Here is a 16,437-nt window from a genome sequence, read left to right as displayed (position 1 = left end):
CTTTGCACTCACTCAACAGAGCTCACTTCTGCACCTTCGATGGAGGACTAGGTACACTCCCAGCTGGGGGCCACAGAGTAAGTTTTGGCCCAAGGATTTTCCTCAGGGACTGACCAACAGGGAAAGAGCATCTCATTTAATACCAACAGACAGTTGAATGAACTTCTGGAGAGTTCCCTAAACAGTAGGAGTGATACAGCACTTCTAAGCATCATGGATTCTAAATCTTAAACTCCTCTGAAATGAAACAGAGCCTCTCGAGGACTTCAGTAAGTGCTGTTTTCTCATGCTATCTAGTCTTGATTCTGATCCTCACAAGAGCTCTGTGAGGTAGGCCCATGAGATGTTATCACTCCCTCAAAGGGCCTTGATCAGGTTTACTCCATTATCTAAGTGCCAGGTAAAGTGCTTATAATTACTCTCTGAAAACAGCAACAATAAAAAAAGCATCCTAGGAAGTGAAATTGTTAAGTTTAGGAAGCTTTTTTTTTTTTCCTTCCCAAAACAAAACACCTCTCTTTTCATCAAAGAAAAATGCAACAGGGTGCCTGAGTGGCTCAGTTGGTTAAGCGACTGCCTTCAGCTCAGGTCATGATCCTGGAGTCCCTGGATCGAGTCCCGCATCGGGCTCCCTGCTCGGCGGGGAGTCTGCTTCGTCCTCTGACCCTATCCCCTCTCATGTGTTCTCTCTCTCTCATTCTCTCTCTCTCAAATAAATAAATAAAATCTTTAAAAAAAAAAAAAAAAAAAAAAGAAAAATGCAACAATACGGAGCAGGTAATATCAACTTTCAACAAAACAAAACAGCCTTTGAAATATCCAAGTACAACAGTAACTTCCAACGCGTATTTTACACAAGGCCAACCCAACTGTGAAAACGTACCTGAAACATTTGTCTGACTTTTCTTCGGGGAAGATTGACATTTAGTTTGTGCATCAGTTGATGTATCTCTTCAATATTCAGTAAGCCGTCACCATTCTTATCAGCTTCCTCAAAGGTCTGCTTCACCCACATGAAGAAAGGTCAAGAAAAATACTTTTTGCATCAAAATAAAAACTGCTCTCTCACAGAATACTCACAAGGACATTTATCATAAACACGGAACTTGAGAAGAAAGTCTTTTGAGGAGGCCCTGCCTGCGATCCACAGGCGAGGGAGCCAATAGTTACCACAAGCAACAGGAGAATGGGCACTTGTACCTGATTCCCTTCACTTTAGAAGGAGAGTCAAACCATGTTCTCTTGAGAGCTGCTTTACCTCACATATTCTTATCCAATCCGTTAAGGAATATGAGGTGATGAAACCCCAAATATACCAAATTTAGGCCTTATCTTCTTCCTCTACGACCTTCCATTTAGTATATTTTTACCTTCACAACACCCCACACTAGACAATGTCTTCAGTTCCCTTTTCTTGGCCCACTCCTACATTTAGAAACTCAGACTGTCTAGTTCAACCTCCTCACTGTTCAGATGAGGATATAAAGCTAGAGGAGAAGAGAGAATTCATTAAGGATAAATTAGTAAGAGATCCAGGTTTTTGGCAACCTGGTCTAGTACTCTTGTCTTCTGTGCAGAAGGCCTAACTCTAGACTATGTTCGTCTTCCTATTACCAGTTTTGAAGGTTTTGCCTAATAGTGTCAAACTTCTAACTCCAGGGCAAGCCTGATATGCTAGAGGTTACCCTCAAAATGCCAGTATGATATTAGGTGACTGAGGGTATGAAGCGGAGTTTAGATACAAAAGATTTACATCAGGTGAATTGAGGTTTTAAAAAACCCTCAGGGGGAATGGCTCTTGGGTTGTTTTACATAGTAAGGAAGCAAAATAAATGGTAACCAGTGGATGAACTGAAATTTTAAAAAAATGGATGATTCATAGTTGCTGGGGGTAAATTACAGAAGGCAGGAATCGTGTGTATACTTAGAAAACCAAATTGAGCTTCAAAATTTGAAGGGGAATGAAGAGTAAAGAAACAACTGGTGGCAAGAAACCAGAAAATCAAAGTAAGGGAAAGGTATAGGTTTAAAACCAACAAATGGGAGAATGGGAGTAAGGTGAGAGAAAGGGGGAAATGAATAATATTTGCTTATCAAGCAGATGACATCAAACTGATCTTCAAAGCCAAAATATTAACAGTCCTCCCAGTGGTAACACAGAATATTTACATTTCTTAGGTGATTCAAATTATGGTTGTAGGAGACTACCTCAAGAAGTAAAAACAACCAGAAAGTCTTATTTCTTCTAAATTTATATAGAGGTCATTTTCATACTGTAAATACCTCGTTTCACATTTTGTTCCCTTTATAATATTTGAAAATAACCAGCCCAGTTCTTTCTAATTCAATTTCTCCTCAGAGAGTTCAGGTAGGACCTCATTATACCTGACACCTGGAAGTTAACAGGTGACCCAGCATGAAGGTAAAAATAACTGAAGAATCAAAAGAGTGAAACGTTTGGGCCAATTATTAATAAGTACCTGAATGTAATTTTTTTTTCTGTTTTCTGTCTATTTCTTTTGCCTGTGGACACTGCTCTGAGCCCAACAAGGTATTGTGCCAGAGTTCAAAGAAGTGATGAAATGAGTCCAATAGTGATAATATTCTCATCCTTTTATTTTATACTTCTTTACCAAAGCCTCTCAAAGACTTCTCCAGAGAAGAGGCAAAGACAAGCAAGCCCTAAGGATGAGTATTCTGCTGACACAAACCCTTAGGGTGGGCCTGTGTCTGCAAGGCCTTCAGTGTCAATGCAAAGCTGACCTTGACAATTGGTTTAGGGGATATGGGATTGGTAAGACATAAAAGAGGGAGAATCAGACCGAGAAATGCACACTAGTCCTGATTCTTTGTTGGCCTGGCCCTGTGACAGAGGGTCACTTATGTCACTTCTTGGGTCTTCCCTTTCTTCATCTATAATGTCATTGAACACAACTAGATGACCTTGAAGTCCCTTCCAACTCTAAGATTCTATGAAAGGAAAAACCATTCTCTTCCAGTAACAGTACACATGGTATACGATACAATTACAGGTAAAAGTATTCTGATATCTTAAAGCTATTCTTCATAATTAAGATAGGAGTGCCCAAGCAAGCTCTAAATTAATGATTCGCATCATTATACAGGATAAGTTTAAGAAGAGAAACTATCATTCTGCAAAGAAAAACTGGGAGAGTAAAAACTGAATGACAAGTTATGGCCTAGAATTTTCTATCAAAAAATACAGGAAAATGTAAAGCATTGAATGGTAGTATTTACTGTAGGGGTGGGCAAATTTTTTCTGGAAAAGGCTTGATAGTGAATATTTTAGGATTTGTAAGCCATTAGGTCTCAGTTGCAAGCTACTCGATTCTGCCCCTGTGACATGAAAGTGGCTACAGGCAACACAGAAATTAATTGGCATGGTTATGTTCTAATAAAATTGTACTTATGGACACTGAAATTTGAATTTCATATAATTTTCACAATTTCACAAAATATTCCTCTTCTTTTGATTTTTTTTCAGCCATTGAAAACCAATTCCTAGCTCAGGAGCACATGCAAAAAAGGCAATAGGCCAGATGTGCCCTACAGGCTGCAGTTTGCAGGGTTCCTGATTCATAAGGAAGGTGTAAACCTTTGGTTCACAACATCCATAAGGGACTGCCTAAAGCCTTCTAGAGGTAATAATTTCCCTTGTAGGGTCAAGAGATAAGGCAGGGAAATCATGGAGGAGAATGGACTGATGGAGAAAAATGGGGAGGCTTGCAGGCTGGGGTCACTGAGATTTCAGACTCTATCTGAATAGGAAAGCAAAAAATTTGTCAGTACAATCCTCTCTTTAGCAATAAAAATAGTAGCTATTATTTATAAGTGCTTACTATGTGTTTAATAACAGTGTTCTAAGCACTCTGTGTATGTCAACTCATTTGATCTTCACAAAACTACATAAGGCACACACCATGATTAATATCATCACCATGTGACAGACAAAGACTCTAAGGCAAAAGAGTTTAAGCGACTTATCCAAAGTTACACAGTACATGGCAGAATTGGGGCTGAATGCCAGGCAGTGCGATGCCAGTCTGAGTCCTTACACACAATACTATATTGCTTGTAATATATACGAGTACTGCATCTACCTCCATGAAACATAGCCATATTGCAGAAATAACCTGAATTACATTTTACACTGGATGGATTTTTTTTTCATACAGCCACTGAAGATTCATTATTCTCAGTATTCATTCACAGTTGAAAGGCCTATTTGAAATGTAATAATAATGAACATCCCAAAGCTGTCCTCCTCAACTAATTTAATTAAATGTATGCCCAATCAAGGATGTTATTCTGTTATGAAAATATTATCTAAAACCCTATCAAATTCTGACAAATCTGTATGAGAATCATTCCCTGATTCAACATAACTTTCCCTATTTTTGACATCAGCTTCTTCTTTATTATTCATTAATTTCCTCTTTCCTTTTCTCTCCTCACCGACACAAGCATCAACTGTTTCTCTATTTCTTATAAACTTGCTCCCTGTGCAGTTCTGGGGTACACTTGCTTTCCAGGTAGCAGATTTTCAGAATGTGAAATCCCTCAGCTGTCAACCTGCTTAATTCAAACACGAAAACTTCCTACTACCAGTAAGTATGGACAAACAAAATCAGATTCAAAAAGCTATTGAGCTAAGCTGGTGTAAATTCATATTAGAATATTATAACTTTAGGATGTTAAACATAATCCCCATGGTAGCCATAAAGAAAACAGCTATAAATTATACATAAAAGGACATGAGAAAGGAATTTAAAATTTCTCTACCAAAAAAAAAATCAACTAAACAAAAAAAAGTAATGCAGGAAACAAGAGACAAAAAAGCTATAAAGCATATAGAAAGCAAATAGCACAATGACAGAAATAAGTCCCTCCTTATCAGTAAGTACTTTAAATGTAAATGGATTAAACTCTCCAATCAAAAGACAGAGATTGGCAGAATGGATAAAAACACAAGACCCAACTATAAGAGACTCAACTAAGATCCAGAAAACCTGGACAGATTGAGAGTGAAATGATGGAAAAAGATATTCCATGCAAATAGTAACCAAAAGAGAACAGAGGTGGCTCTAATATCGGACAAAATAAACTTTAAATCAAAAAAAGTTTTTAAGAGATAAATAAGAACATTATATATTGATAAAAGGTTCAAAGATACAATGATTATAACAATGATACATCTGATGACAAATCAAAATATATGAAGCAAAAACTAATAGAATTGAAGGGAGATGTAGACAGTTCTACATAATAGTTGGAGAATTCAATACCCCACTCACAACATGGATAGAACAACTAGATGGAAGATAAGGAAACAGAGAATGCAAACACCACAATCAACCAATTAGGTCTAACAGACATGAACAGAACACTCTAACCAACAATAGCATACACATTTGTCTCAAGTGCAGATGGAACATTTTCCAGGATAGATCATATTTGAGGCCATAAATTAAGTCTCCAAGTTTAAAACATAGATATCATTCAAAGTATCTTCTTTGACCACAATGAGATAAAGTTAGAAACCAATTAACAAGGAAAACTAGAAAATTCACAAAATTATGGAAATTAAACAACATACTTTTAAACAACCAATGGATCAAAGAAGAAATCATAAAGGAAATTATAAAACACTTAAAGACGAATGAAACGAGAGCAGTGTTAAGGGGGAGATTTACAGCTACAAATGCTTACATTCAAACAAACAAACAAAAAAGAAAATACACCTGAAGCTAATATAACATTGCATGTCAACTCTACTTTGATTTAAAAATAAATTTTTAAAATAATGACTAAAAATAAAATTCAAGAACGATCTCAAATTAACCATCAACTTTACAACTTAAGGAATTAGAAAAAAAAAAGAAGACAAACTAAATCGAAAGCTAGCAGAAAAGGAAGAAAATAAGAAAGATTAGAGGAAAGAGCTATGAAATAGAGACAGAAAAGCAACAGAGAAAAATCAATGAAACCAAAAGTAGGCTCTTTGAAAAGATCAACAGCATTAGCAAACCTTTAGCTAGCTGGATTAACAAAAAAAGAGAAAAGATTCAAATTACTAAAATCAGAAACAAAAGTGAGGACATTACTACCAATTCTATAGAAATAAAAAGGATTTTAAGAGAGTACTATGAAAAATTGCATGCTAACAAAGTGGATAACCTAAATGAAATGGACAAATCCTAGAAACACAAAACCTACAGAGACTAAATCACAAAGAAAATAAAATGTGAATAGATCTATAACCAGTAAGGAGCTTCAATCAGTAACCAAAAATCTTTTAACAAAGAAAACTCGATATTTGATACTTGAACTTGATAGCTCCGCTGAATTCTACTAAACATTAAAAGAGCTAACACCAAACCTTCTCAAAAAATTGAAAAGGGAACATTTCCTAGCTCATTCTATGAGGCCAGCATTACCCTGATACCAAACGCAGACAAAGATACCACAAGAAAAAAAATATATACAGGCCAATGAACAGTAGTGTAAAATCCTCAACAAGATACTTGCAAATAAAATTCAGCAGTATATTAAAGGAATTATACACCCTGACCAAGTGGGATTTATTCCTGGAATATACTGATGGTTCAACATATGAAAATAGATCAACATCAACATAATGAAAGGAAAAAAAACCCACATGATCATCTCAATTGATGCAGAAAAGCATTTGACAAAATTCAACACCTTTTCATGATAAAAGCACTCAACACAACAGGAATAAAAGAAAACTACCTCAACATAATAAAAGATACATATGAAAAAAACACAATAAATATCATATTCGATAGTGAAAGACTGAAAGCTCTTCCTCTATAATCAGGAACAAGGCAAGGGTGCCAGCTTTGACCCCTTTGATTCAACACAGTGCTAAGTTTTAGCCAGAGCAATTAGGAAGGAAGGAAGGAAGGGAGGGAGGGAGGGAGGGAGGGAGGGAGGGAGGGAGGGAGGGAGGAAGGAAGGAAGGAAAAGGCATCTAAGTTAGAAAGAAGTAAAATTATGTTTGCAGATGATATGATCTTATATATAGAAAATCTTAAAGACTCCATAAAAAAGCTGTTAGAATAAATGAATTCAGCAAAGTAGCAGGACACAAAGTCAACACACAGAAATTGGCTGCATTTCCATATATGAACATTAACAATCTGAGAAGGAATTACAGAAACAATTCCATTTACAATCTCATCAAAATAACAAAATACTTAGGAATTAATAAAGGAGGTCAAAAACTTGCACAATGAAAACTACAAAGCGTTGCTGAAAGAAATTAAAGAAGACATAACTAAATGGAATCCATGTTCATGGACTGGAAGACAATTTAGTTAAAATGTCAATACTACCCAAAGCAATTTACAGATTCAATGCAATTTCTATCCAAATCCCAGTGACGTTTTCTGCAGAAATAGAAAAATCCATCCTAAAATTCATATAGAATATCAAGGAACTCTGAGTAGCCAAACCATCTTGAAAAAGAACAGAATTGGAAGACTCACACTTCCTGATTTCAAAACTTATCTTGAAGCTACAGTAATCAAAGCAGTGTTGTATTAGCGTGAAGACAAACATATAAACCAGTAGAACAAAATAGCCCAGAAATAAACCCTCACACCTATGGTCAAATGATTTTTGACAAGGCCGCCAAGACCATTTTATAAAAAAAAAAGACAGTTTTTTCCACAAATGGGCCTGGAAAGCTTGGATATTGACATGTAAAAGAATGAAGTTGGATCATTACCTAATACCATCCACAAAAATTAATTCAAATGGATCAAGGACATAAATGTAAGACCTAAAACAGTAAAACTCTTAACAGAAAACAGAATAAAATCTTCACAGCATGGGATCTGGCAAGGATTTCTTGGGTATGACACTAAAGCACAGGTGACAAAAGAAAAAACAGACAAATTGGGCTTCATGAAAACTTCAAAATACTGGGCGCCGAGGACACTATCAATAAGGTAAAAAGACCAACAGAATGAAAGAAAATATTTGCAAATCATGTAACTAATAAGGAATTAACATATAGAACTCTTAAAACTCAACAACAGAAAAACAGACAACCCAATTGGGTGTGCATCAAATTGTTAACATCAGTAACCTTGGAGAAGGTGCAAAATTCATAGACAGGGATAAAGATGATTGATCTTTTCTTTATGTAGCTCTGTATTCTTTGGCTTACTGCAATGAGCATGCACTTCTCACGTAACTAGAAAGATCTAATAAAGGGGTAAATGTTGCCACCATTTAGAAAAAACAACAAGGTGCCCATTGCTCTTACTGGTCTACTGCAGGGCTTATGAGAGGCATTTATATAAGTGGCTAAAAGCTCTGGAACATTGCGAACTTGTCCTAGTTAACTGGGTGAGGATAGCAACTTCTAGAATTGCTTGTCTTCCCCTACAGCCATTTTCCTTCCTTCTTCCTTGTTGAAAAACCTCGGTTTTGTTCAGGTATGCAAGAACCATGTGCTCAAATTTCCTCAAATTCCTCATATCAGTGAGATTATATGATAGTTGTCTTTCTCTGATTGACTTATTTCCTTAGCATAATACCCTCTAGTTCTATCCATGTCATTGTAAATGGTAAGATTTCATTTTTTTTGAGGGTTGCATAATATTCCAGAGGATCATAGGGGAAGGGAGGAAAAAATGAAACAAGATTAAACCAGAGAGGAAGACAAACCATAAGAGACTCTTAATCTCAGGAAACAAACTGAGGGTTGCTGGAGTGGAGGGGGGTGGGAGGAATGGGGTGGCTGGGTGATGGACATTGGGGAGGGTATGTGCTATGGCGAGCGCTGTGAATTGTGTAAGACTGATGAATCACAGACCTATAGCCCTGAAACAAATAATACATTATATGTTAATAAAAAATAAAAAATTAAAAAAAAAAAAAAAAAACATGCTCCAATGGAGGCAGAAGGTGAATCTTGATTGGCCTTAGTACAGCCATCCCCAAAGTATAATCCAAAGCATCCCCATAACCATGAGGTTCCCCGCCCCCCTTTTCCAACCATTTATCTGTGTCAGGCTAAATTTTCCTCACATATTTCTACCAAAACAATACAACATACAGATTGAATGCAGAAGCAGGTAGGAAAATATATGTGTTCTATTCAGCTAGATATTAAAGAGACTTGCAAAAGAGGAAAGCAACACTACTTTTTGTCACTAATTTGTTTTGAAAAAGTTTTCATAAAAATATGTTAACATGTAATAGTTTATAATTTTAAGTGAATTAACAAGTATTTTTTTAATTCTCAGATTTAATTTCTAATATGACAGTATCAATAGATGAAACCCACATAAACAAAAACCCTTTCAGTTTTTAAGAGTGCAAGAGTCTGAGCTCCAATTATGTTACTTGCTTTATCTTGCTGAAGACTGGTTTAGGAATGGGCCTCTAACAGCAATTCTGGCCAATGATGAGATTTAGTCTTGGGCTGGGGGGGGTGGGGAGGGGGGCATTTACTTTGCTCTTAAAAAAAGGTTTGTGAGAAGAAACTATGACCCCTCTGAACAGGGCTGCGTTTGGAGCTGCTACCTGAAGCAGCTATACCTCTGTGTGACGAAGGGGCAGCCGCTGAAGGACTACACCGACAGGCTGAGCCTGGCAGAACCTGGGTCTCCGAAGACATCACTGAGCCACTGATCAACCAGCCCGAGAACTGCCCCATCTCACATCTCCTGTTCATGACAAATGAATATTCCTTTAGTTCGGGACACTGTTAGTACAGGTCCGCGGCTTACACCAGAAAGCAATTTTATTCAGTATTTTTGTTTTTTACCAAATGTTAAGGAGTTAAGAACTAAATTAACAGAATAAAGCACAGAAAGTTAGTTTCTATGTTTGTGTTCTGTTCACTTATGAATCCCAGATGCATTTATCTGCATGCTGTGAATATTGATGAAAACATCATGGCTCATCAGCTCAGACCTTCACACTGTCAAAATTCCTTTCATGGGCTGAATATTTCCACTCTGCTCAAACAATACCCTGGGTGAGGAATTATAAGTAGAGCAGCACAAATTTATCACTACTCTGGGGGAAAAAATTAGGGCACACATTCCAATAACAGCAAGGAAGCAGTCCTATTTCCTTCATAGACAGGGGCACGTGTATTTTAAGACCATTCAAAATGTGAGAAAGGGGGCGCCTGGTGGTTCAGTCGGTTAAGCATCTGCCTTCAGCTCAGGTCACGATCTCAGGGTCCTGGGATTGAGCCCCGCGTCGGGCTCCCTGCTCAGCGGGGAGTCTGCTTCTCCCTCTGCTTGCTGTTACCCCTGCTTGTGCTCTTTCTCTTTCAAAAATAAATAAATAAATAAAATCTTTAAAAAAAAAAAAAGTGAAAAAGGGAACCAAAGCAGTCAACAACTCTATTGCCTTCACTTTACAGATAAGGAAGTTGAGGCCACAAAGGCCATATCCCATGAGCCACTCAATACCAGCAGAAGAGGTGCCTTCAGACCAAGCATGTTAACTAATTATCTTGTCATTACTACAGGACCTCAAGAATGGGCTTACTCAAGGAGACTCAGATGAGTCCCTAGTTTCTTGAACAATTCAGAGAAGGTAAATGGTCTGAAGTAAAAAATAACTTCCCCTTCCATATCAATCAGTTTCCAAACTGTAAATTAAAGAGAGAGAGAAAAAGCAGGAAGGAGCTTAATACCTCATATGTAATTAGAACTCAAAAAGTACTTGTTAAACTAAACTGATTTGATCACAAAGCAGGATTTTCTCTAATCCAAATAAACACCTGCCCAGCTACCTCATCTCTCTTAGGAAACTTTAGGCTACATTTGGAGACCTCTCAGATTGTGGAGCTAAATTCAGTCTCCTCCAGAAAAGCCTGTTCCTGAGTTCATGCAAGTTTGTTTCTATATGTTCTATGCATTCATCTATCTGGGGTGAGAGGGAGGAGGGGGCAGAAAGGTGCTAGGGGTAAAGAAAGGGAAAGAAAGGAAAGCAGCTTTAAGCCTCAAAATTATAGGAAAAAATAAAACACAGTCTAATACACACACACACACACACACACACACACAGCTCAAAATTAACATTCTAGGGAGGATATTGGTCATGGGTCCTCTGTCGCTTGGCAAGGGAATCTTCATCACTGATGCCGGCCATCAGGTACTTGAGGCCCGTGATCCAGGTGCGTGCCTCCTCAGGGTTGGACGTGATGAGATCCAGAGACTCCATGTGGTTACCATGGTATATGGTGAAGCAGCAGCTGGGATCAAAGTGCCCTTCAGCTTGTCTGTGGAATATTTCAGACTGCCGACCTTCGGTGACTTTGTAAATGGAGTCAATAAGTACTGTGAGGAAAGTAAAACACACAGTTACATGGCAGGTGAAGATATGTATAATGGATTTAGAAAAAAATGGCAAAATCATCTTAAATTCTAAAAATAAGCATGAACAGGGATGCCTGGGTGGCTCAGTCGGTTGAGCACCTGACTCTTGGTCTCGGCTCAGGTCACAATCTCATGGGTCATATGATCGAGCCCCGCACTGGGCTCCGCACTTAGCAGGAAGTCTGCTTGAAGATCCTCTCCCTCTGCTGCTTCCCACATTCGCACACTCTCTCTCTCTCTCTCTCTCTCTCAAATAAATAAATAAATCTAAAAAAAAAAAAAAGCATGAACAAATTCACTGTCTGTGAATTGTGGTATTAAGTTCAAATGTGAAATACAAGCCCTGTCATTTCCTGCTAGGAACCTTCTCCACATACCACTTTACCTTCCTGGGCAGCCTGGACAATGCCTTTCCAGGCACTGAGTCAGGACATGTTCAAATTTATGATAGGAAGAGCGATATACACATCAAGGCAAAAAGACTGGTAGAAAATGAGACTATGAATATATCAAATTTATAGTTTACATATTTGCACAGGGAAAACATACAAAGACCTGGAACCAACTTCGGAGTTATGCATAAGACAACAGTTAAAAATTGGAAGGAAAAAAACATTTGGTGGTAACTGAGTAGCATAACTAAATGTGACTGGCATCTCCAGAAGAAAGCCAGGATGGTAAAGGTCGAGCAGGGCTTAGAGAGGTAGAGAGGAATAAGGTGGTATCCCAGAAGAAAAAGCATAAGATACAGAAACATGAGGTCCACTCCAGGGATGTTAAATAGGCCACTTATGCTAGACTGGAAAGCTCAAGAGAGAGAGTGGTAGGAGATAAAGCTGGAAAGGTAGGTAGAGGCTGGATCACAGAGAGCCTGGAATAAGAGACCAGAGATGAGCATCATTTAGGTAATGGAACAACACTGCAGATTTGGATCAGAACAGCACTAGCAGGGATGATTACTTCGATTAGAATAGTACTTTTTTATTTGTTTGCTTGCTTGTTTTTAAGCGTGAATCAGAAGTGTGGCAATCTCATTGATTGCCTCTATACATCATCTTCTCCTCCACTCTGCCTTCGTGGCAAAGTCATGATTTTCTTCTGGTATCAACTCATTCCCCACATGAATCACAGAGAAATGAGCTGAGGCCCAGCCCAGGACAAGTTCTGGTACGTCTAAGCCATTGGGGTGGCCCCATTCCTATCTCTTATGATTGATTTAGGTATGGGAATATATCTCAGTTCTAACCAAGGAGACATGGGGCAGTCTGCTTTGAGAGAATATTCTGGAAAGGGGTTCCTCTCTCCTAAAAAGGAAGCACCATGTTACTGCTGCCTTGACTACAGGGCCAGCACACAAGGGAGAGAGCCAAGAACCCTGAGGAAAACAGAACTAAAGACTCAATGTCCCACACCTGGACCTGCCAATCTCTGAGTCTCTTGTTATGTGAGATGATACATTTATTTTTCATGTAAGTCTAATTTAGTCAAAGTCTTCTGCTACTTGAAGATGAAAGCATCTTAACAGACAAAAGCAGAAGAAACTAGCAAAATAGAGACTGGTTAGGAGACTTTTCAATAGGCCAGATAGGTGAAGAGACCCTAGACCAGGGAGGTTCCTAAGAAAACAGGAAGGAAGGAGATGAGAGAGCCATTACACAGGACCCAACACCATCTTTTGTTCTAACTGGCAACATACTTTTTGGCTTGAGATTGATCGTTTGATGCTTGGATTTATGTTCATAAAGCATTTCTCAGGCTTCATAGTAAATCTTGTGAGTTTTTATATAGTCAGTTGTGAAGGCACATGTGGGAGAGAGGCTTTAAGTAGGGGTCAGATCAAAGCTCTTTTGCTTGATATCATTAAAAGTTAACTCACTTGGGCGCCTGGGTGGCTCAGTTGGTTAAGCGACTGCCTTCGGCTCAGGTCATGATCCTGGAGTCCCTGGATCGAGTCCCGCATCGGGCTCCCTGCTCGGCAGGGAGCCTGCTTCTCCCTCTGACCCTCCCCCCTCTCATGTGCTCTCTCTCTCTCTCATTCTCTCTGTCTCAAATAAATAAATAAAATCTTAAAATAAATAAATAAATAAATAAATAAATAAAAGTTAACTCACTAATCAGTTACCTGTGCTCAGAATATGGCAATACACTTTTAAGTCCATTAGATTTATAATACCCTTCACCTTTTATTAAAAAAATAAATAAATAAAAGGCCTCAGGCTATAAAACCTCATATCCCAACTAAAAACAGATACCATGTCTCCACCACAAGGGGAATGTTAACATTTACAGCATTCATGGACAAGAAAACTTTTATGGATTAAAATTCCCAAGGAATTAAAAAGGCAAAAACGGTCATTACTTATTCAGTCTGTCCGCATCCTTTAGCAACTGACCCCAAAACTTACAAAAATATCAAAGTTTCATAGATCTGAAACTTCCAGAGAGCCCAGCAAATATAACCCATGTGTTACTATATCAAGTCAAGCAAAGAATTCAAAGGTTGGTCTTACTTTTTGCCTTCTCACTCTTCCTAGAGGGTCTCCATCGGAGGCGGGTCCGATGCTCATCCAGGTAAAAGAGCCGGACTAGCCCTTTGGTCCCACGTTTCAGTTTGATCATCTGTGTCCCGGACTGCATCACGCTCATGCATCTTTCAACTGCAAAAGAGATTAGAACACATTCAGCTGTTACACAGTACACACAGACTGGTGTTCAGAAAAATTACTGTCAAATGAAACCTCGGATTCACCCCCAAAGATTCCAAGGACCAGAAGACAAAGTTGGGAAAGGTAATCTGGAAAGAGTCATTGAGGCATTGATTCACCAGTCTTAAGCCAGTAAAAAGCCTTCGTGATTGAAATAAAATTTTACTTCCTGATAAACACTGCATTAATCAGGGCCATCTTTTGTTCTAACTGGCAACATACTTTTTGGCTTGAGATTGATCGTTTGATGCTTGGATTTATGTTCATAAAGCATTTCTCAGGCTTCATAGTAAATCTTGTGAGTTTTTATATAGTCAGTTGTAAAAACATCTTATGATAATTCTTTCAAATGCAATCAACAAAAACAAGATTGACAAAATGTTAACAATTTTTGAAGTTGGATAATGGTTACTTATGGGTTCATATTATTATATTTTTGTATATATTTGAAAACAGCATAAATATGAAAATATTTAGGGACGCCTGGGTGGCTCAGTCGGTTAAGCGTCTGCCTTCGGCTCAGATCCTGATCCCAGGGTCCTGGGATTGAGCCCCACATCGGACTCCCTGCTCAGTGGGGAGTCTGCTTCTCCCTCTGCCTGCCGCTCCCCCTGCTTGTGCTCTCTCTCTCTCTCTGATAAATAAAAAATCTTTTAAAAAAATTTAAATAAACATGAAAATAAATATTTTTAAAATGTGATCAGAAAAAAAATCACTTTTTTGCAATTCAACATAAAACATTTGTTGCTTAATGAGATAAACTGCTAAGATTTTCCACCTAGAATAACTTAGTGATTTAATCCAGGTAATGTCCAAATCTCTCATTGTCCAAGTTAAAACTATCATTTAAATTCTCTCTGCTTTGAGATGAACCTTGTTAGAAGTGCGCATCTGTCGGTGTTTCCCATTTCCCCTTCTTCGGTAACTGGAAATACTCCTTTTCCATTTCATGTGCTTTTGATGGCCTATCAATCACACCAACTAAGAAATGGGCACCTGACTGACTTAAGCTAAGAGCAAATCTGACTCCCTTCCAAAGAACACAAATCCTGAGCTGAGCATGGAAAGGAAACAGAACTGAGCATTTCAATGGCCAAAACTTAAGAGATGCTCCTCCCTGGGCACCCTAAGATTCCATAGTTGTTACGGATATCCTTGAGGCTGACATTTTCCCCTTGATTCTGCAAGTTATTCAATACTCTTCCAAATACTTTCTTATTATATTAGCCAGAGATAGGGTTTATTTCACTAACCAATACACAGGCACATATATAACCACTGGAGCACGAGAAACATCTGGCTTTGAGTACCTATCTTATCAAGTGGTATGCCATTAGAAACAGATAAAAGAAACACAAAAAATAAACTCCAACAACATGAGACTTCAGCTTTTTTGACTATGTATCTGTCTTTACCAGGAGAGATAATGTGATCTTAAAGCTTAACGTTATACGTGCGGGGTACTCGCTAAAAGTAACTTCAACATAACCAACTTTCACTCTTCTCTGCATGAAGAGCTTTTTCTTCACCAAAGAAATCAAGGAGGAACTGCATAAAAATAAGTATGGTTTTAGGATTTGATATTGCAAGGAAAGTGAAGTATAGGTTGCTCTTTCTCATTTTATCTGACATATCAAAAATCCAAAAGTAATAAAAATAGTGCTGAAAAAAACAAACACACAAACTTAAAATATTTACTTCAAAGCACAGAGCAAAATTTGAGATTTGGTTTCGCACACATTAATAGTCACCCACTACTGAGCACCATTCGTTCAGGTAACAAAAGCCCCAGATTTGAATTCTTGGCAGCCACATTGACCATCTCACACCAGTAATTAGAGAACAGAGTGTCAGTGTATTGGGATAAAATCATCAAGTCAAACCAACAAAGCCAAAACTCCTAGAAAAACCTGAGAACTTGACTGACCACTGATAATAATAGGTCACATCAGGGCTCCTGGCTGGCTCAGTTGGTAGAACATGTGACTCTTGATCTCAGGGTTATAAGTTCAAGCCCCACGTTGGGCGTAGAGATTACTTAAAATTAAAAATCTTCAAAAAAAATTAAAAATATGTAATAATAATAATAGGTCATATCAATAAACAGATGTTCACAGAGCAACTCCTTGTTTCAGGCACAAAGCAGAGAACAAGGAGACTTTGTCTTTGACTTAAAGAGGTTAACTTTAAGACAATAAAACATCTAAAAAGATAATTTATTAATGGTAGCTTAGAGCTGTGGTCAAGAACACAGAGTCTGAATCTAGACAGCCTGGGACAGAATTCCAGATCTGCCACTTAACTAGCTGTATGACCTTGGGCAATTACCTAGTCCC

At 38.1% G+C, this 16,437-nt stretch overlaps 1 protein-coding gene across 9 annotated transcripts in view; it reads right to left on the bottom strand.

Annotated features, from left to right (window-relative positions):
- The window catches only part of PLCH1 (phospholipase C eta 1), a 203,495-nt gene that overhangs the window by 72,643 nt on the left and 114,415 nt on the right, over positions 1-16,437 (bottom strand). For all 9 annotated transcript variants that reach the window (XM_032408395.1, XM_032408398.1, XM_032408396.1 and 6 more), the window contains 3 exons: positions 13,907-14,053; positions 11,114-11,357; positions 884-1,013 (listed from right to left, as the gene is read on the bottom strand). In XM_032408395.1, the coding sequence (XP_032264286.1) occupies positions 884-1,013; positions 11,114-11,357; positions 13,907-14,053 (521 nt within the window). The remainder of the gene's footprint in view (positions 1-883; positions 1,014-11,113; positions 11,358-13,906; positions 14,054-16,437) is intronic.

Source organism: Phoca vitulina, unplaced genomic scaffold (assembly GCF_004348235.1).
Source record: "Phoca vitulina isolate PV1807 unplaced genomic scaffold, GSC_HSeal_1.0 scaffold10, whole genome shotgun sequence".
In the NCBI taxonomy this organism is placed as follows: domain Eukaryota; kingdom Metazoa; phylum Chordata; class Mammalia; order Carnivora; family Phocidae; genus Phoca; species Phoca vitulina.
Note: the sequence above shows the minus strand (reverse complement) of the source record. Positions and strands in the feature narration are given on the sequence as shown.